The 22411-nt window shown below is 37.7% G+C and overlaps 1 protein-coding gene across 15 annotated transcripts in view; it reads left to right on the top strand.

Annotated features, from left to right (window-relative positions):
• The window catches only part of LOC106095776 (protein unc-80 homolog), a 97351-nt gene that overhangs the window by 51410 nt on the left and 23530 nt on the right, over nt 1–22411 (top strand). For all 15 annotated transcript variants that reach the window (XM_059363282.1, XM_059363289.1, XM_059363283.1 and 12 more), the window contains 2 exons: nt 14060–14513; nt 14620–14817. In XM_059363282.1, the coding sequence (XP_059219265.1) occupies nt 14060–14513; nt 14620–14817 (652 nt within the window). The remainder of the gene's footprint in view (nt 1–14059; nt 14514–14619; nt 14818–22411) is intronic.

Below are 22411 nucleotides of genomic sequence, written 5' to 3'. Positions count from 1 at the left end.
TTCGTGGAGAAAATCTCTTTCCGTAGTGGTGCTGGATGAAGGAATAGTGTAAAGTTTTCTATGAAAAACATCGCAAAAATCAAATCTATTTTAGCGTAAAAATTCCTGTGCGGATTCTTCAAAAAACAGGCTCAAAATCGCATAATTGGTATCTAGAAAGGGCAAAAAAACTACCATGGAAGTTAAAAATTGTTGCAACTTTCTTAGATTTTCGAATTTCAAAATTTTGAATACACCATTGGATGGGTGAAGCAAGGCTCTTTCCGTAATGGTGCTGGTTGAAGCTAATCTTCAATGTTGTCTATGAAAGAAATCGTAAAAATCGTTTTATTTTGGGCTTAGCATCTTCAAGGTCACTTTTAAGGTCGAAAACGCTGTAACTCCTTCATTTTTTCGAATTAAGTAAATTTTCAAGCATTGCGCAGTTCGAAATTTCAAGAAGAATCGTACAATAAACGAAATTCCTTAAAATTTAACATTTTGGTTTTTTTTTGCATTTTTTTTAGCAAAGGGGGTAACCTTTCCAAAATTTTCAATTTTTGATGCGAACATTTTTTTTCAATTGAGTATACAGCAGTGAAGTTCATGGCGAAAAATGCGGTTTAGCGCAACTCCTGTGTGGATTCTTCAAAAAACAGGCTCAAAATCGCATAATTGGTATCCAGAAAGTGCAAAAAACTACCATGGAAGTTAAAAATTGTTGCAACTTTCTTAGATTTTTGAATTTCAAAATTTTGAATACACCATTGGATGGGTGAAGCAAGGCTCTTTCCGTAATGGTGCTGGTTGAAGCTAATCTTCAATGTTGTCTATGAAAGAAATCGTAAAAATCGTTTTATTTTGGGCTTAGCATCTTCAAGGTCACTTTTAAGGTCGAAAACGCTGTAACTCCTTCATTTTTTCGAATTAAGTAAATTTCCAAGCATTGCGCAGTTCGAAATTTCAAGAAGAATCGTACAATAAACGAAATTCCTTAAAATTTAACATTTTGGTTTTTTTTGCATTTTTTTTAGCAAAGGGGGTAACCTTTCCAAAATTTTCAATTTTTGATGCGAACATTTTTTTTCAATTGAGTATACAGCAGTGAAGTTCATGGCGAAAAATGCGGTTTAGCGCAACTCCTGTGTGGATTCTTCAAAAAACAGGCTCAAAATCGCATAATTGGTATCCAGAAAGTGCAAAAAACTACCATGGAAGTTAAAAATTGTTGCAACTTCCTTAGATTTTCGAATTTCAAAATTTTGAATACACCATTGGATGGGTGAAGCAAGGCTCTTTCCGTAATGGTGCTGGTTGAAGCTAATCTTCAATGTTGTCTATGAAAGAAATCGTCAAAATCGATTTATTTTGGGCTTAGCATCTTCAAGGTCACTTTTAGGGTCGAAAACGCTGTAACTCCTTCATTTTTTCGAATTAAGTAATTTTTCAAGCATTGCGCAGTTCGAAATTTCAAGAACAATCCTACAATAAACGAAATTCCTTAAAATTTAACATTTTAGTTTTTTTTTTTTCATTTTTTTAGCAAAGGGGTTAACCTTTCCAAAATTTTAAATTTTTGATGCGAAAATTTTTTTTCAATTGAGTATACAGCAGTGAAGTGCATGGCGAAAAATGCGGTTTAGCGCAACTCCTGTGTGGATTCTTCAAAAGACAGACTCAAAATCGAATAATTGGTATCTAGAAAGTGCAAAAAAAACTACCATGGAAGTTAAAAATTGTTGCAACTTTCTTAGATTTTCGAATTTCAAAATTTTGAATACACCATTGGATGGGTGAAGCAAGGCTCTTTCCGTAATGGTGCTGGTTGAAGCTAATCTTCAATGTTGTCTATGAAAGAAATCGTAAAAATCGTTTTATTTTGGGCTTAGCATCTTCAAGGTCACTTTTAAGGTCGAAAACGCTGTAACTCCTTCATTTTTTCGAATTAAGTAAATTTTCAAGCATTGCGCAGTTCGAAATTTCAAGAAGAATCGTACAATAAACGAAATTCCTTAAAATTTAACATTTTGGTTTTTTTTTTTGCATTTTTTAGCAAAGGGGGTAACCTTCCAAAATTTTCAATTTTTGATGCGAAATTTTTTTTTCAATTGAGTATACAGCAGTAAAGTTCATTGCGAAAAATGCGGTTTAGCGCAACTCCTGTGTGGATTCTTCAAAAAACAGGCTCAAAATCGCATAATTGGTATCCAGAAAGTGCAAAACACTACCATGGAAGTTAAAAATTGTTGCAACTTCCTTAGATTTTCGAATTTCAAAATTTTGAATACACCATTGGATGGGCGAAGCAAAGCTCTTTTCATAATGGTGGTGGTTGAATCTATACTTCAAAGTTGTCTATGAAAGAAATCGTAAAAATCGATTTATTTTGGGCTAAGGATCTTCAAGGTCACTTTTAAGGTCGAAAACGCTGTAACTCCTTCATTTTTTCGAATTAAGTCAATTTTTAAGCATTGCGCATTTCGAAATTTCAAGAACAATCGTACAATAAACGAAATTCCTTAAAATTTAACATTTTAGTTTTTTTGCATTTTTTTTTGGAAAAAATTTCAATTTTTGATGCGAACATTTTTTATCAATTGAGTATACAGCAGTGAAGTTCATGGCGAAAAATGCGGTTTAGCGCAACTCCTGTGTGGATTCTTCAAAAAACAGGCTCAAAATCGCATAATTGGTATCCAGAAAGTGCAAAACACTACCATGGAAGTTAAAAATTGTTGCAACTTCCTTAGATTTTCGAATTTCAAAATTTTGAATACACCATTGGATGGGCGAAGCAAAGCTCTTTTCATAATGGTGGTGGTTGAATCTATACTTCAAAGTTGTCTATGAAAGAAATCGTAAAAATCGATTTATTTTGGGCTAAGGATCTTCAAGGTCACTTTTAAGGTCGAAAACGCTGTAACTCCTTCATTTTTTCGAATTAAGTCAATTTTTAAGCATTGCGCATTTCGAAATTTCAAGAACAATCGTACAATAAACGAAATTCCTTAAAATTTAACATTTTAGTTTTTTTCTTCATTTTTTTAGCAAAGGGGTTAACCTTTCCAAAATTTTAAATTTTTGATGCGAAAATTTTTTTTCAATTGAGTATACAGCAGTGAAGTGCATGGCGAAAAATGCGGTTTAGCGCAACTCCTGTGTGGATTCTTCAAAAGACAGACTCAAAATCGAATAATTGGTATCTAGAAAGTGCAAAAAAAACTACCATGGAAGTTAAAAATTGTTGCAACTTTCTTAGATTTTCGAATTTCAAAATTTTGAATACACCATTGGATGGGTGAAGCAAGGCTCTTTCCGTAATGGTGCTGGTTGAAGCTAATCTTCAATGTTGTCTATGAAAGAAATCGTAAAAATCGTTTTATTTTGGGCTTAGCATCTTTAAGGTCACTTTTAAGGTCGAAAACGCTGTAACTCCTTCATTTTTTCGAATTAAGTAAATTTTCAAGCATTGCGCAGTTCGAAATTTCAAGAACAATCCTACAATAAACGAAATTCCTTAAAATTTAACATTTTGGTTTTTTTTTTGCATTTTTTAGCAAAGGGGGTAACCTTCCAAAATTTTCAATTTTTGATGCGAAATTTTTTTTTCAATTGAGTATACAGCAGTAAAGTTCATTGCGAAAAATGCGGTTTAGCGCAACTCCTGTGTGGATTCTTCAAAAAACAGGCTCAAAATCGCATAACTGGTATCCAGAAAGTGCAAAACACTACCATGGAAGTTAAAAATTGTTGCAACTTCCTTAGATTTTCGAATTTCAAAATTTTGAATACACCATTGGATGGGCGAAGCAAAGCTCTTTTCATAATGGTGGTGGTTGAATCTATACTTCAAAGTTGTCTATGAAAGAAATCGTAAAAATCGATTTATTTTGGGCTAAGGATCTTCAAGGTCACTTTTAAGGTCGAAAACGCTGTAACTCCTTCATTTTTTCGAATTAAGTCAATTTTTAAGCATTGCGCATTTCGAAATTTCAAGAACAATCGTACAATAAACGAAATTCCTTAAAATTTAACATTTTAGTTTTTTTGCATTTTTTTTGGAAAGGGGGTAACCTTTCCAAAAATTTCAATTTTTGATGCGAACATTTTTTATCAATTGAGTATACAGCAGTGAAGTTCATGGCGAAAAATGCAGTTTAGCGCAACTCCTGTGTGGATTCTTCAAAAAACAGGCTCAAAATCGCATAATTGGTATCCAGAAAGTGCAAAAAAAACTACCATGGAAGTTAAAAATTGTTGCAACTTCCTTAGATTTTCGAATTTCAAAATTTTGAATACACCATTGGATGGGTGAAGCAAGGCTCTTTCCATAATGGTGCTGGGGGAAGCTATACTTCAAATTTGTCTATGAAAGAAATCGTAAAAATCGATTTATTTTGGGCTTAGCATCTTCAAGGTCACTTTTAAGGTCGAAAACGCTGTAACTCCTTCATTTTTTCGAATTTAGTAAATTTTCAAGCATTGCGCAGTTCGAAATTTCAAGAACAATCGTACAATAAACGAAATTCCTTAAAATTTAACATTTTAGTTTTTTTGTATTTTTTAGCAAAGGGGGTAATTATGGTTTTCCTAGATTTAAATGATTGCGGGTGTAAATACTAACTTCGGGTATTGTTATTGCTGCAGCAGCGTGTGGTATACAAAGGCGGCAGCCCTTGCCGATGAAGGACTCGATCGGGTCAATCCGGTACGTACAACCGGCTGCCATGGGAATGATTGTTGTTTATTTTACCCTACACCACTACTGAGGTACAGGGTATTATAACTTAGTGAATTTTTTTGTAACACCCGGAAGGAAGAGAGATGGACCCATGGGTAAGTATACCGATCGACTCAAATTGTCTTTCTGATTTGATTTAGCTATGTCCGTCTGTCTGTCTGTCGGTCCATGTTAATTTGTGTAAAAAGTACAGGTTGAAATTTGGCACAAGCATTTTCTTGGGCCTATAGTAGTGTTATGACCACAAGAACATTGTGTTTTTGCCACAGTTTGTAGTTTGCGTCGATTTTGCGACCTCTTATTGGTGCGCCCTTTAGTTCGGTTGAATTAAGGCTGGATAGGAGCGTTGTTTAACCCATCTTCATATCGATTGTTGAGCGTAGCAGTGCCCTGCCTCTTATTCCTGCGTTGGGGCTCACTGGAGCGTTGACTGGAAATGACTGTTTGGTTGGAGATCTCAGAATTGTGGGGATCTCGTGGATTTGTTTTCGTCGGACTGTGGTGAAGCAAAGTATGGTGCTCGCCACAGCACTTAAGGCACCACTCCCGGCTTCCGCAGTCTACGCGCTTGTGTGACTTTGACAACCAGTTGAAACAATGCGCTTATTGCAAAACGATCTTGCGTCACTAGGCAAGGTCCATGTCTTTAAATCGAGGGCATCGACGCAGTACGTGCGCTTGTAGGCAGACCTTGCACCGCAAATCACCTGTCTTCGACTTGGCCTCTGTTTTTTTCCTCAGGGCGCTAATTGGTTAGGCGACATGTAGGAACAGACATTCTGCAAATAATAGAAAACAAGAGACAACACAAAAACAAACAAAACAAAAAAGAATTAGTTTTTGACTGTCGTAGGAAAAATAAACGAGTTTGACAGCGTGCCAAGATAAAAAACAAGTAAAAAGGCGTTACTATATGGCAGCTATATCCAAATCTGAACCGATCAGGGCCAAATAGATGAAAGGTGTCAAAGGGCGTAAGGCAACTCACTGTCCCAAATTTCAGCAGAATCGAATAATAAATGTGGCTTTTATGGGCCCAAGACCCTAAATCGGAGGATCGGTATATATGGCAGCTATATGCAAATCTGTACCGATCGGGGCCAAATTGACGAAGGATGTGGAAGGGCCGGACGCAACTCACTGTCCCAAATTTCAGCACAATCGGATAATAAATGTGGCTTTTATGGGCCCAAGACCCCAAATCGGAAGATCGGTCTATATGGCAGCTATATCCAAATTTGCACCGATCTCGGCCAAATTTATGAAGAATATCGAAGGGCTCAACGCAACTCATTGTCCAAAATTTCAGCAAAATCGGATAATAAATGTGGCTTTTATTAGCCCAAGACCCTAAATCGGAGGATCGGTCTATATGGCAGCTATATGCAAATCTGGACCGATCGGGGCCAAATTGACGAAGGCTGTTGGAAGGCCTAACACAACTCACTGTCCCAAATTTCAGCACAATCGGATAATAAATGTGGCTTTTATGGGCCTAAGACCCTAAATCGGAAGATCGGTCTATATGGCAGCTATATCCAAATTTGGAGCGATCTCGGCCAAATTGACGAAGGATGTTGGAAGGCCTAACACAACTCACTGTCTCAAATTTCAGCAAAATTGGATAATAAATGTGGCTTTTATTGGCCTAAGACCCTTAATCGGCGGATCGGTCTATATGGGGGCTATATCAAGATATAGTCCGATATAGATATATCTTCGAACTTAACTTGCTTATGGACAAAAAAAGAATCTGTGCAAAATTTCAGCTCAATATCTCTATTTTTAAAGACTGTAGCGTGATTTCAACAGACAGACGGACGGACATGTCTAGATCGTCTTAGATTTTTACGCTGATCAAGAATATATATACTTTATAGGGTCGGAAATGGATATTTCGATGTGTTGCAAACGGAATGACAAAATGAATATACCCCCATCCTTCGGTGGTGGATATAACAAGCTCAAAATGGCATAATTGGTATTCAAAAAATAAAAAAAAAACTATTTAAGTTTGAAACGGCTGTAGGTTAGGATAAAAAGAAGGTGCGGATATTAATCCCCCTCCGACATACACCTAAGCCAGTAATCGGCTTGTTGCGAGAGTTAAAAAAAACTAAAAAGTAATCTCGAAGAAGATCATTTTAAGTTGGGAAGTTAGTTACCGTGCTACTGACAAAACCTTAATTGTTTTCAATACCACTTCCCTAAGTTGGTTTATGTCTGGTATTGTGTCCGCTCCTAAGTACCGGTGTCTTTTAACCCTAAACCCGGGCAATGACGTAGGAAATGATACAACGTCTCATTATCTTCCCCACATACCCTATACATGCTATCACTTGCCGCACCAATTTCGCATAAGTGAGCTCTTAGTCCTATGTGTCCCGTTATGATACCAAAAGCTATACTACGATACGATCCGGATCACCCTTAGGATTTTCCCCGTCCTACCGACTGTTTCGCTGTTCCACAGTGTGGGCGTTCGTCGACCACGCCCTTAACCGAAAGGCTTCGGGTTCGAGTTTATTGACGGCAGTCCCTTGTCCTTCACACCAAATCGTCTGCCTTTTCATTCGGATTGTGCCATCCTCAGAGAAGTCGTTAATCTCCTCCTTACACTTCAAGACTGTTTGTGACCTTACCGTCCTGGTTGTTATTGCCCTTATAGCCATTACTGTCCGTAAACATGTTCACACTCCACGTCCTCGTGTTAGCACCACACTACCTCACGCATTCCGTGATCACCCGGATCTTCGCCTGCAGGACCGTGTTATGGTCAGGCAGTCTAAAACAGCTCTCAGTCCCTGGGTTCTCAATTCAGACGCCCCAGGCCCACTCTGTCCTTTAGCTTTGATCCATCCGTGTAACATAATCTTCCAGATGGCAATACTAGGGTTTCGTCAGTCCAAGACTGTGCCGCTGGCAGCAGCGCCTGGCACTCGACCTCAAGGCTCATCTAAGGTATCCGATCGAAAACCTCTTCCTTTCCTTCCAGGTTTTCTATCGTCGCCTCGTTTATGCCGCGATGGTATGAGTTGCTGCCATCCTCAATCCATTCTCCCATCGCCTTAAGTCTCATAGCTGCAGTGGCTGCCTAAGACATAATCTGAATGTCAATGGTTCGGATATATAGAATAGACTCCAGAGGCCTAGTGGGCATGGTATTATAACATCGTCTGCATACAGAAGGGTTCAAATCCCTCCTCAGTCAGCATCCGTAATAGGTCATTTATGGTGGCCACCCATAGGAGTGGCGATAAAATGCCACCCTGTGGCGTGCCTTGTGACACTTTCTCCCTTACATTTATGTCATGGGACCCGCAATTTATCAAACTGTTCCTTAGCATATGGTTTATTCAGACTCTAAGGACCGGTTCCACCCGATACTGGATTGGAATACTAAGGATTGGATCAACGTGTCGGTCTGCACATTATTAAATGCCCCCTCGATGTCTATGCTAACCACCAGTGTGTACGTCTTGGCATCGAAGGATTCTTAAATTTTATGCACAAACTCGTGCAGGGCAGTCTCCACCGACAATCCCTTGACATAGGCATGCTGTTTGAATTTGAGCAGTTCGCTGGATGTCTTACGTCTTATGGTTTTGAGTAGAAAGGACGTACGGACGAAAGGACGTAAGGATTATAGGTCTGTAGGCCTTTGGTGTCGCATAATTTGCCTTGCCGGGCTTGTGTATAAATACCACGCTTGCCTCCTGCCAGGCTTTTGGAATATATGCAAGTCCTAGGCACGCTGTGAAAATAGTGACCATATGAGGCGTCAGATAGTCCCCCTCCTTTTGAAGTAACGCCGGAAATATCCATCAGGTCTGGGTGACATAAATTCCGTTATGATAACCCTTCGATCAACCTCATTATTCCAAGATTCCGGTGTCTCCGTGAGTTTCGTCGTATCCTTTAAAAAATGCGTTTTCATCAATAGCCTCAAAATGTCCGTTGCCTCTGCTCTCACTCCCATGTCGTCTACTAACGTTTCAGTTTGGACATGGGTTTTTAAGAGAAACTTTTTCGCTGAAAAGCATTCAGGAGGCACCTTTTGCCGCTCTGGTAATCTTATTGTATTCCTTGAGCCGTATGTAGTACACATCCCAACAAACATCCGCATTATACGATGTCCTCTGTTGTAAAGTCTACGAATCTTCCCGGTCATGTAGGGTTTTTCTTTGGGTGATTTCCTTTCTCAAAGAGGACAACTATCTTCGAAAGACCCCACTATTGCAGTTGTAATCCTGTTAACATTGTCGTCAATGTCTTCTATGCTTGGACAATCTGAATTATCTTGCCCAATTCTTCTTCTGAGTAGTCTACCGAATTTTGTCCAGTTGGTTTTCAACTTACTACGGAAGCTTATCGGATTCGGCGCTGGCCGTGCTATTCTTAACCTAATGTAACGATGGTCAGAGAAGGAGTGGTCCTTGGAGACCATCCAATCCTGAACCTCATCTAGCAGATTTTCCGAACATATTGTCACATCTAAAAGCTCCTCCCTAATCTTAGTAACCATGGTAGCGGTGTTACCAATATTAAGTGTTATCAGGTCGTAAGTATTCAAGAATTCTGCCAGGGTGTGGCCCCACGAAATGTGGTGAGAGTTCGCATCGCGCCCCATTAGCACCTCATTTCCCGTCTGATTTGCTTTCCTCACAAACTGTTGCAGATCCGACGTGGTTGACGTTGTCGGTTACTGACCCTTTGGTGATGGCAAACTCGACGTGACGGAATCCTGCATTTTCACGGATGGAGAGGCTTCTTGCTGCCCATGATTTGCGGGTTTTGACTTTATAGGCAACGGAGCTGGGACAATAGTGATACCCCAGATCCACGTCCGACAATGTCAGACCCTCCATCATGGTCCCTGAACTCTCTCTTGACTGAGTACAATGTTCTCTATCAGACCGTTTGATTCCTGTTCAGCATAATAGTACCTCATATCCTGTCTGATTTGCTTTCCTCACCAACCGTTGCAGCTCCGACATGTGTGGCGATGTTGGAGAGTCGAAAGACAGCTAAAGTAATGCAAGGTATGCTCCACCTCCTCCAACTTTGACAATTCTGGGGAAAATATATAATTTAAATTTTTATAACAAATAACACGGATCCTTGGCCGAAAACCATTGTTACCATAGAATAATTGATAGTTGATATGGTTTAGTCAAGAAACTCTGTTTCGAGTCGTCCATGGCTATTGAATTAAGGCAATATGAATCTTGCCCTTGAAGAGTAGCTGTGAGTAGCTGTATCGCTTCGGTGGAGTTTTATCTGGATGAACTCAATCATTGGTCCTCCAATAAATGGGCTTCTTAGGAGTGAGAGTGAAATTACTGAATACACCATAAGATTAGAGAAGTAAAGCCCTTTCTGTAATGGTACTGGTTGACACCATACTTTAAAATTGTCTATGAAAAAATCGTAAAAATTCATCTATTTTGGGCTTATCTTCAAGGTCACTTTTAATGTCGAAAACGCTGTAACTCCATAATTTTTTTGAATTTAGGAAATTTTCAAGCATTACACAATTTGCAATTCGAAGAACAATCGCACAATAAACAAAATTCCCTAAAATTTTACATTTTTTTTGCATTTTTTTATCAAATCAAATTCCAAAATTTTAATTTTTTTTCTTTTCTTTATTTGCGATCTATTTACAAAAGGAAATAAAAAGCAAATTTTCATAAAATTAAATTCAAATAGGAATACTAAGGCCCATTGAACTTAGCAATCATTTAAGTTATTGCATTGCTTATAATTAATATATATACTTTAACTTAATATATTTACATTTTTGTTTTCAAATTTTTCAACGACGACTGAAAAAACTTAATGTTCTTGACCATCCCTTTTTGTCATGCATTGGACGAGAAGGGATGGTCAAGAACATTAAGTTTTTTCAGTCGTCGTGTTTCGTTTGTGTCATCGAGGAGTGTAATTGCCAAAATGTTTGAATGATTACTTAGTCGGGTGAGGTAATTCGTGCTGTATCTTCGTATTTCATTTTTAACAAAAGAAATGCCGAGATCCTTATGAATATTTTTATTGCAAAGGGGTAACCATTCCAAAATTTTGAGTATACAGCAGTGAAGTTTATGGCGAAAATTACGGTTTAGCGCAACTCCTGTATGGACTCTTCAAAAAACAAGCTCAAAATCGCATAATAAATTATAAATTAAAAACAAATTACCATGTAAGTTTAAAATTGTTGTAACTTCCTTAGATTTTCGAACTTTCGAAATTTTGAATACACCATTAGATTGGTGAGGCAAAGCTCTTTCCATAATGGTGCTGGTTAAAGCTATACTTCAAAGTTGTCTATGAAAAAAATCGTAAATACCGATTTATAAGGTCAAAATCGCTGTAACTCCTTAATTTTTTCGAATTAAGTAAATTTCCATGCATTGCGCTGTTGGAAATTCGAAGAACAATCGTACAATAAACAAAATTCCTTAAAATTTAACATTTTAGTTTTTTTTTGCATTTTTTTAGCAAAGAGGGTAACCTTTCCAAAATTTTCAATTTTTGATGCGAAAAATTTTTTTGAGTTAAGTATACAGCAGTAAAGTTTATGGCGAAAAATGTGGTTAAGCGTAGCTCCTGTGTGGATTCTTCAATAAAAAGCTCAAATCGCATAATTGATATAAAAACAAGTAAAAGCGTGCTAAGTTCGGCCGGGCCGAATCTTATATACCCTTCACCATGGATCGCATTTGTCGAGTTCTTTTCCCGGCACCTCTTCTTAGGCAAAAAAAGGATATAAGAAAATATTTGTCCTGCTGTTAGAGTGATATCAAGATATGGTCCGGTTTGGAACACAATTAAATTATATGTTGGAGACCTGTGTAAAATGTCAGCCAATTCGAATAAGAATTGCGCCCTTTGGGGGCTCAAGAAGTAAAATAGAGAGATCGATTTATATGGGAGCTGTATCGGGCTATAGACCGATTCAGACCACGTATGTTGATGGTCATAAGAGAATCCGTCGTACAAAATTTTAGGCAAATCGGTTAATAATTGCGACCTCTAGAGGCTCAAGAAGTCAAGATCCCAGTTCGGTTTATATGGCAGCTATATCAGGTTATGAACCGATTTGAACCTTATTTGACACAGTTGTTGAAAGTAAAAATAAAAAACGTCTTGCAAAATTTCAGCCAAATCGGATAGGAATTGTGCCCTCTAGAAGCTCAAGAAGTCAAGTCCCCAGATCTGTTTATATGACAGCTATATCAGGTTATGAACCGATTTGAACCATACTTGGATATCATAATAAAACACGTCGTGCAAAATTTCATTCCAATCGGATAAGAATTGCGCACTCTATATAGCAGCTATATCAGGTTATAAATGCAAAACACATAACTAAAGGGTGATTTTTTAGCTATTATCTTTTGTGGTTTAAATAGCTCACGCACATTTCGTGTTTTGTCACGCTGGCAAATTATTGAATTTTATTATGCTCTGTTAAGAAAGTTCATCGCGCGCTTCTTCTTCTTCAGCGACGAAGTTCATTTTTGGCTCAATCGGTAGGTAAATAAGCAGAATTGTCGATTTTAGAGTGATGATCAGCCAGAAGCATTGCAAGAGCTACCAATGTATCCAGAAAAAGTCACAGTTTGGTGCGGTTTATGGGCTGGTGGCACCATTGGACCGTACTTCTTCAAAGATGATGCGAATCGTAAAGTAACTGTGAATGGTGAGCGCTGTAGTGAGATGATATCCAATTTTTTTTACCAAAAAGCCATCAATACAACTTCCAACAGATGAACAAAATCATGTGTTGTAGGGAAGTAGTGTAATTTGATACAGATAAAATGTTTGTCATTACACAAAAATATATGCATTGGGAAAAGTACAGCTAATAAGTTGGTTAATGTGGTAGTTGTATCGTAGATGCGCTATTAATACGATTCAAATGCAACATACCAACGCACGGCCCTTGAAGCCATCACACCTTATATGGTTGAAAAGTCTTCTAACCAAAGATTTTTCTTTTCCATTTGCATCTCCGATCATCCAGCTCGTCTCGAAAGAGAAACAAACAAAATGCAAGAGCTTGACTGGCATGACATGTTGTTTCAACAAGACGGTACCACATGCCACACAGCACGCGTCACAATAGACTTATTGAGAGGGTAGTTCGGTTAACATTTCATATCACGTTCGGGACCAGACAATTGACCGCCTAGATCGCACGATTTAACGCCTTTAGAATATTTTTGGGGGGCTATGTTAGAGCTCATACCTATATAGACAAGACAGCTTCAATAGGCGCAATGGAAGACAACATTAAAGCATTTATTCGTGAGATACCGGCCGAAATGTTGGAGGGGTATGCCAAAATCGGAATAAGCTGATGGACCATTTGAGGCGCAGTCACGGTCAACATTTGCATGAAATAATTTTCCAACATTAAATTATATGAACCGTTCTATCGATTCAAATAAAGATTTCATGCTTTTTCCTGAATTAAATGTGTTTTTTTTTTTTTTTTGAAAAACTTTTCTACAGCTCTTAGAAAATCCTTCTCTCGGTTTTCCCTTGTAAGGCCTTTGCTAAAACATTCATCAATCGATCTTTTCAAAAATTTGCACAACGTTTAGCGCAACTCCTGTGTGTATTCTTCAAAAAAACAAGCTCAAAGTCGCATAACTGGAGGCCACCGTAGCGCAGAGGTTAGCATGTCCGCCTATGACGCTAAACGCCTGGGTTTGAATCCTGGCGAGACCATCAGCAAAAATTTTCGGCGGTGGTTTTCCCCTCCTAATGCTGGCAACATTTGTGTGGTATTATGCCATGTATTACTTCTCTCCAAAGAGGTGTCGCACTGCGGCACGCCGTTTGGACTCGGCTATAAAAAGGAGGCCCCTTATCATTAAACTTGAATCAGACTGCACTCATTGATATGTGAGAAGTTTGCCCCTGTTGCTTAGTGGAATGTTCATGGGCAAAATTTCCAAATTGGAAGTCGCCTAACTGATCAAAAAAATAACTACATATGTAAGTATGAAATTGCTGTTACTTCCATAGATTTCCGAACTTGGAAATTCTGAATACACTATTGAATTGGTGAAGTCAAGCTCTTTCCGTAATGGCGCTGGTTGAAGCAATAGTTCAAAGTACCAAAATCATGAAAGTCTAGTAATTTTGGGCCTAACATGTTCAAAGTCATTTTTAGGATCGAAAACGCTGTAACTCTTAATTTTTTTGTTGAATTCAGCAATTTTTAAAGCTTTTCACAATTGGAAATTGTAAAACGAATAGTAAAATGAATGTGAAATTTTTCGTTTTAAATTATTTCTTAAGTACTATTTTTACTTTTCATTTTAGGGTTCTATCGATTCGCAACTGGATGCAATGAGCAGTGGTGGCAGCATGGGTGGAGGAATGACTGGCATGAATGGCTTCCACAATGGTAGTATGGCTGGCATAACAAGCAGCACCTGTAATGTGAGCTCTCGTTTTCGAAGTCATATGCTACGCTCTCACACTGATTCCCATATTGATTACACGGGCGTGGATGAATCAGAAGCCCCGGGTTCTTCATTTTACATAACACGTGATGGTGGAATAGACTATGAAATTGTACTTCTAGCAGTTTTGAATGTTTTTAAAAGAGATTTAACAGTGGTCTCGCTGCGAGTATTGGAGGCTGGCATCAATATATGTGAACTCTTATTGGAGATGGGAGTATTAAAATTGGGTGAACATGCTCACGAGATATCAATGGGTATTATAAAGCGAGCATTACAAGTTTTAGGATGTCACAATGGATGCAATGAAGGTATGTAGGAAAATGAAAGGTCCTTATGGTTATTATGGATCAAAAATTCAATCAATTCTGTAACTGTTTTTTTTTGTTTTTTTCTTTTCTCTTTCTTTCTTTTCAGGCGTTCGAGGTCCTCCTGCCGATTTTCTTCGCAGTCAATGTCAAAAAATCCTATCACGCCTTCTGAGGCATGCCAGTCAACGCACCAAAAAATATCTACAAGATATGGTGAAAAATGCTGGACTACAGGAGCTGGTTGATTTTTTCCATGCTTTTTGTGCCTTTTGTGTAGATCCCAGTTCGTTATTGTCACCGTTAAGTAAGTCTTGCATAAAAATGTAATCAATTTCAAGAATTTTTTAAATATCCTTGAAATTAGTTACTTCTTATTATCATACATCATTCATCAGTAGGCCATTACAAAAAGTATGTGATTAATCTTCTATAATAATCAAGCAATGTATTGGTATTGTAAAAGTTCTATATTTTCCGCTACTCCCCCCTCACTCAGTAATCTAAATTATAAATTAATTAAATATATGTATTATTCTAACTATTAATGCATGTTTAAACTCACAAATATATAAGAAATAAGTAAATGCGGCACTAAGTTCGGACAATTCGAACTTCTTATATCCACCACCATCATGAATTTTCAACATTATTGTGAACTCCAATTGAGTGTAATTTCTGTTGGATAAGCGGGCATTATTCCTAATAGTAATGAGAATGAGTTTCACAATCTCAGAAACGTCTACCAATGGTGTTATGTACTATTTCCTTTTCAAAAAATAAAGAAAATAATGTCCCCTGTCTAATAACATACTCCTGGTCAATTGGTCATGAATACAAATTGATTATAGATATGATGAAAGTAATTTTTTAGTTTGTTCGGCTCGAGGTCATGAAAACAATTGTTAAAAAACTGATGTTTTTGTTTTTGAAAATTGTTTTATTATTAAAAAATCTAATATTTCGAAAATCATCGGTTTACTTGCTCAGGGAATTTCACTGAAATTTTTATACATTTATACATTAATATACAAAACAAAAGGCAAATATTTTTCTTTTTTTTTCAATAAATTCATTATTCTTAACAATTTCAAACGACTTTCTTCTAACAATGTAAAACGTATACTAAAGCTCTTTCTATCTCTATTGCCTATACTTATGTATCAAACTCCTATAAATCTGTGCACAGTGGTCTGTGTCTGCCTTTAAGTTTATCCGTTTGTCAGAAGGAGGTGTTAATTATATGTAACATTTCTAACATGTATCTGCGTTTGTAATTGTTTTCATGTGTCAAAATTTCTACGTCCTTAAGGTTTGGAATGGGTCCTGTCAAGCTGCAGTGAGCGGTCCGTCTTTTGTTCTATGGGTTTGCGAGACAGTTTTTGGTCCGATTTGTGGGCCGAAATTCGAGTTTTTAGTTTTGCGCTTGTGGTGTCTACATATGCCATTGGCCATGAGTTACTCTCATTTCCATTACATTGTATGTTATAAACTACATTAGACTTATTTTCTTTATCAATTTTATTCTTTGTTCTGCTAAAGAGATTGCCTACGGTGTTGTTGCTTTTAAATGCTCTGTCGTTGTGTTGTTGCTTTTAAAAAATCTGTAGTTTTTCTCGTCGTATATATCCGAGTTTTCTAGGCGTTCCGAAAAGCTAGGGATGTAAGTTGTAGATTTGAATATCTTTGGCGATTTTTCCTTTTCCGTGTTGGAAGATTTTTCTTTTGGGTATTTGATGAGATTGTTTATAGTGTTGTTTGGAAAACCATTTAAGCTGAGGATTTGTCGTATTTCCTCTCGTTCTCGTTGTAAAAAATGGTGACTCTGATTTTAAAAACCCTCTCTATGAAATTTGTTGCTGTATTAATCTTTATCCGTCGTGGATGTTTCGAGTGGAAATTAATTAATCTCTCTGACGCCGTATCCTTTTGGTAGCAGTTTAGTTTTAGCTTGTTTTGCTGTCTATAAACCATGTTGTCCAGATATGGTAATTTGTTCACGCTCTCATGTTCCATTGTAAACTGGATTTGTTTGTCAAATGAATTCAGTTCTCGGAGTGTATTTTCCATTTGTTTTTTTAATCACACAGAAAATATCGTCTACATATTTCGTCAATAGTCTTGGTTTTTTGGTTAATTTCTTCATTGTCACATTTAGCAATTCCTCCATTATGATGTCTGCAATAATCGGTGACACTGGGGATCCCATTGGCATGCCTTTTCTTTGCTCATATATTTTGTCAATGTATGTAAAATACCTGGAGTCATTTATGCACAAGGAAAGCATCTCTATGAATATATACATTCATTATCAACCTAATCGCCAAATTTAGTAGTACGCTTGGAAATAGGGAGATAATATCAAATGAAACGAGTATCTCCGTATTGTCGGTAGTTTGATCGTTGACCCTGTTTCTAAACTGGATTACATCCTTAATGTTATACTGTGAATCCGTTGTCAAATTGTTCAATATGTTAGTCAAATATTTAGATAGTCCATATGTGGGAGAATTTATGGATGAGCAGATAGGTCTTAGACGCATTCCTGCTTTGTGGATTTTCGGTAGTCTATATATCCTAGGTGCCGTAGTCACTCGGCTTGTGAGTCTGTTTTTTCAACCATGGTCAAAATATTAAGGTTGAGCCGAACAAACCAAAAAAGAATCAAATAAAAAGGTCAACCATCACAACACAGGGGATATGATGAAAGTTTTCCGTCTACTTCATATTCGTATGCAAATTTGCCCATGAATATTCCATTAAGAAAAAGGGGCAATTTTCTCACATATCAGTGAGTGATGTCCGATTCAAGCTTAAGCTCAGTGATAAGGGGCTTGCTTTTTATAGCCGAGCCCGAACGGCAGCGCAACAGCTCTTTAAGAAGAAGTTTTTATTCGTATAGTTGTTAGAACATTCTTCACATTAGCATGGTGCAAAAGGTGCTATTTATATTTCGAGTATAGTTTCAGTTTGTAACTAATCACTCTAATAATTCCGGAACCTGAATTAAAATCCCAAATATTGTATAAATTATATTAAAAAAATGGGAAGAATATTGCGATTGACCCCCTTTAATGGTGTTGGATATAAAACTAACTTTCTTTTGCAAATTTTTTAAAGTATTATTATCTAATAAATATTTAACTTTTATAAACTGAAGAATATATTATCACAATCTATTGTACATTCACATGCATGCCAATACAATAATGCTATATAATCAAAAATTTCCATCGATTTGAGATGAGAGTACAAATGTAAAAATAATTATATATGTCATACACACTTCATTTCAAGCCAAAGGGCAAACCCGTTGATGCGAAATCGATTTTTTAGGAATGGTTTCAGAGAGATTTGATATCAAATTTTTTATTAAAATATATTTATATTTTTAAACGACCGAGGGTTCTATAAGTCGGTTTTGTGGTACATTTTACGGCCATACGGTAGAATGGATTTTAATAAAATTGATATCAATCGAAAGATATATCACCGACGAATATATATGAGAACCTGTAAGGAAGGGCAAAATTCGGGCGGTGCCGACTGTATAATACCCTGCACCTACCCAATAAGTACAATGTGGGTTATATCCAATTCTGAACCAATTTTCATGGACCTCGTCGGATATTTTCAGATGGGTTATTAAACAATCCATATCACATTTCGAGAAAACAAGTTCAAGCTGTAATACCTACGGTTGACAAATGACAACATTATTGCAAATTAGTCAAAATCTGACGAACATATATATGGAAGCTATATCTAAATCTGAACCGATTTCGGGCAAACTTCCCAGATATTGTAAAAGTCGTCGAGGAAAGCGTTGTTCAAAATATTGGCAAGTTTGGTAAATAATGCGCTTGCACTGGCTCTTGGAGTGAAAATCGGGTGATATACATATATGACAGCTATATCTAAATCTGGGCCGATATCTATGCAATTCACCATTAATGTCGAGAGTCTTAAGAAAATCATTCCTGCCAAATTTCGAAAAAAATCCGTTAACAAATGAGCAGTTTATTGTAATAAGCTATATCTAAATCTAAATCGATTTCGACCAAACTTCTCAAATATTGTAGTAGTTATTGAGGAAAGCGTTGTGCAAAATTTGGCAAGATTGGTCAATAAATGCGCTTGCTGTGAGTCTAGAAGTTAAAATCGGGCGATATATACATAGGTGAGAGCTATATCTAAATCTGAACCAATTTCCATGAAATTCATTAGTAATTTCTAGAGTCAAGAGAAAATCCTTCTTGCAAAATTTCGAGAGAATCGGTTAACAAATGACCATTTTATTGCATTATTACTGCAAATCGGACGAACATTTATATGGGAGCTATATCCAAATCCGAACCAATTTTTTCCAATTTCAATAGGCTTCATCTCTAGGCACAGTAATGTGTAGGGTATTATTAATTTTCCTTAAAGAAAAGCAATGAAAATGAGGAATTAAATTTCAATAAAAGAAGAAAAAACATAAACATAGCAAATTGTTGTTATATGAATGCAGGCCATAGGAGGGAGTGTTAGTGGTGAGAGTAAAGGAAACAAATGGTGCGAGAGAAAGAGTATCACTTACTTGGCATGTAGGTCAGCCAATTCCTTAAGGCGTGCGAGGCATTTGCATTTTTGTTGTTGTTTGTATATATTTTCGGAGCCTGCACAACAATACAAACAATTTTATAACTACAAATCATATGCAGTAGGTGTGTTTTATAAAATCGGGGTTGTGGTATGTATTACTGCCAAACCGCTGAATGAATCGAAAGATTTTTTTCTGGAGAAGCGACAAATATATATGAAAACTAATTTTCCGAAAAGAAAATTCATGAAAATAAGGGATTAAATTTTCAATAAAAGAAGAAGAAGCAGAGACACAGCAAATTGGTGCGGTATTTTTGCTTACATTATGTGATGGGTCTCAAAAATCTTTTTGAAGGTTTATATGTTCGTATAGACTTAGATTTACTTGCAATATTCAGATGGTTTAAAATGATCATATGATGAAAAGAGTGCACTTTTTATGTCAACTAGTTGGACAGGGCCCGCTCAACTATGTCTTCTTTCATATACTGGCACAGTCAGGAAATATGTTCTGTTTTGGCGTGCTGGTACGGCTTTTGAGGTATTTTACCCCAATGTGGATATCATTTTAGTGCTCTATTCTATTCATTTGAGCCTTATATTGCTATGGTCGATAAATATATTCAGTATGGGGGTATTTTTGTGGTTGAGGTGGACGCCAACATATAAGATTCGTGCTCTAGTCTCCAATATCTTTCAGTTGAGCCCCATATTGTCATTATCCCGGTCGAACTACACGTCATATTTAAGGATATTTAGTGGTTGGGCCGGTCCCGGACTCTACCAAATGTGTATACCAGCTTCGTAGTCAGCTCCCAAAGACCTTTCATTCATGCCCGTTTCGAAGGTTTTTAAGGATGGGGAGGACACCTTGGACCAAATTCTTATAACAGATGTGTACTCAACTTCCGAACACCTTTCATTTGATACCTAAACAATTAGGGTGAAATTTGTATACCAAATTCTTATTCTACTTTCAAATACCTTTTATTGGATACCCATATTGTCGCAATCGTTGAACATATCCGTTCGGGTGGGTTTTAGGATGGGGTATCCCCCCAGGTTTTATGACCCTAAAGTTTTATACCAATTTCGTGTTTTTGGGTTACCATAAGGTGACCTACAAATTTCGCTTAAAAAAAATTAGGGTAAGGGGGTGGGTGCGCTCCTTCGGATATAAAAAAATAATTTTCATCGGAAGTTCAAACTCTACCATCTGTGAAAGTTTCATGAAAATCGGTTCAGCCGTTTTTGAGTCTATACGGAACAGACAAACAAAGTGCAACAATTTCATTTTTATATAATAGAAGAAGAAGATATCAGAAGGGGGTTGTGTGAGGGATTGCCCTGCCACTGGACAACCCAAAGGGACATGTAGCGGTATCTATTGTAGTAATATGGGGTCTCGAATGGAAGGCAGAACGAATCTGATATAAAAATATGACGTCAAGTGGGGGGTCATCCTTTTTCCTTAAACCACCTATCATGACAATGAGGGTATTACAAGTAGAATACGAACCTTACTTTGAAATATGGATTTAACTTTCAGAGAGTTTGGCCCTTAGGCTTACTATGAGAATATAGGGCTCAAATCCAAGATATTTGAGAATAGAGTAGGAATTTGACATTAAAATATTGGACCAACAATCTCAAGGGCCTCCAAAACAGCTAAAAAGGACATGTTGCCGATTTTAAAAAAATCTGGGTCTAAATGAAATGGTTTTAGGAGTAGAGTACGAACGTAACATTCAAAAATTTAACAAGTGGCTGAAAATTCGCCTTATACCTAAGTTGACATGCCAATAATGGCAATATGATATTAAAATGAAGGGTATATGGCAGTAGGGTAAAAATTTGTTCCGTCCACATACACACTCAGAAAAATTAGTCTGCTGATATCAGCAAACACTGTATGCTGATTAGGGCTAGGGCTAGGGATTCAACCTTAAGTTTGAACCTCGCATTTCTCGCGACACTGGGACAAGAGTCTACATTGAATTCCATGGAATCATATCGGGTTTTGGACGGGTGAAGTGAATTTCAGTCGATGGTCATCGTGGTTCTGAAGGCACTGAAGACGATATCGATGCGGAAGCCATATGTCTGTCACGATGGCGGAGCTGAAGTCTCCGGCGCTAGGCCATCTAAGGTCAAAATGGGTTAGAAGATGCAAAGAGCTCCTTTGAACCATAGGAAAGTTTATCAGGCTCTGCTGGGTCCCGGGGCATCGAGTGCTGGTGGAGAAAGTACCGACCGACGATCTGGGGTGAAGATTCATGACTACGGACTGCTGATAGGAGTATTGACTGGTCATTGCAACGAGGAGTCTTTGACGTCGCGCTGTTCACTGGGAAATGCAAACTTCTGCAGGGTGTGCGATGACAAGGAGGAGTTAAGGGCGGATGGTCACATTTGTGTCCTCTATCCCTAGAATAAGCTTCTCTGATCCCTGTTCAGAGTCTTAAGGTCTTACAGACCAAATCACTCCGCTCATAGTGACTCAATTATTGGACTTTCTCTTTCAAGCGGACGAACTGCGGACAAGCTAGGGATTCAACCCTAAGGTAGGCCCTCGCGTTTCCCACAATCTTTTGTATAAATGGAAGGCGACACCGGGGCAGGAGTCTTCATTGAATTCCTTGGTATCATATAGGTTTTTAAAAGGTTCAGCGTCTTTCATGCGGAGGTCTTCACGGTGTCGATGCTAAAGCGCCGGGGGCGTATCACTCTGTCAATATGGCAGAATCGATGCAAAGAGATCCTTTGAACTACGGGAAAGGCTATCAGGGTCTGCTAAGTTTGCGGGCCTTTAGGGGTGATGGGAAACGTACCGGCCTGCGTACTGGCCAGGAATGATCCGATAATAGGCGCAGATCGTGCCAGAGAATCATTAAGCCCTCCCCTGCGCGAGCTTTTTTTTAAGTAGCAGTGCAAGTCAAGTGTTGCGGCAGCTATAGATTCCACTTGATTCTGTTTCTGATTCTAGATTCAGTTCCCTTATTATGTTCTCTAATATAAGGAACGAAGCGACGAGTCCCAATGCGCTCGTTTTCTAGTTTCTCTGCCTACATTGGGAAACGGTACCTCGCCTGGAATATTCGTCATTTACACAGCACCTATTAACGCAGGCATAATGACTCCCATGAAGTTCTTTAGCCAGATCACGTCCGGAAATGCTGCATAATGACAACGTAAGCTGTAACTACATGACATAAAAGCATATGACACGGTGCGCAAGGTCATTGGGCAGGGTAGCGGATTTTATTACAATTCCAGTGGGTAATCACTATGAAAGTCTACTGAGGATCCACATC

Source organism: Stomoxys calcitrans, chromosome 2 (assembly GCF_963082655.1).
Source record: "Stomoxys calcitrans chromosome 2, idStoCalc2.1, whole genome shotgun sequence".
NCBI lineage: Eukaryota > Metazoa > Arthropoda > Insecta > Diptera > Muscidae > Stomoxys > Stomoxys calcitrans.
Note: the sequence above shows the minus strand (reverse complement) of the source record. Positions and strands in the feature narration are given on the sequence as shown.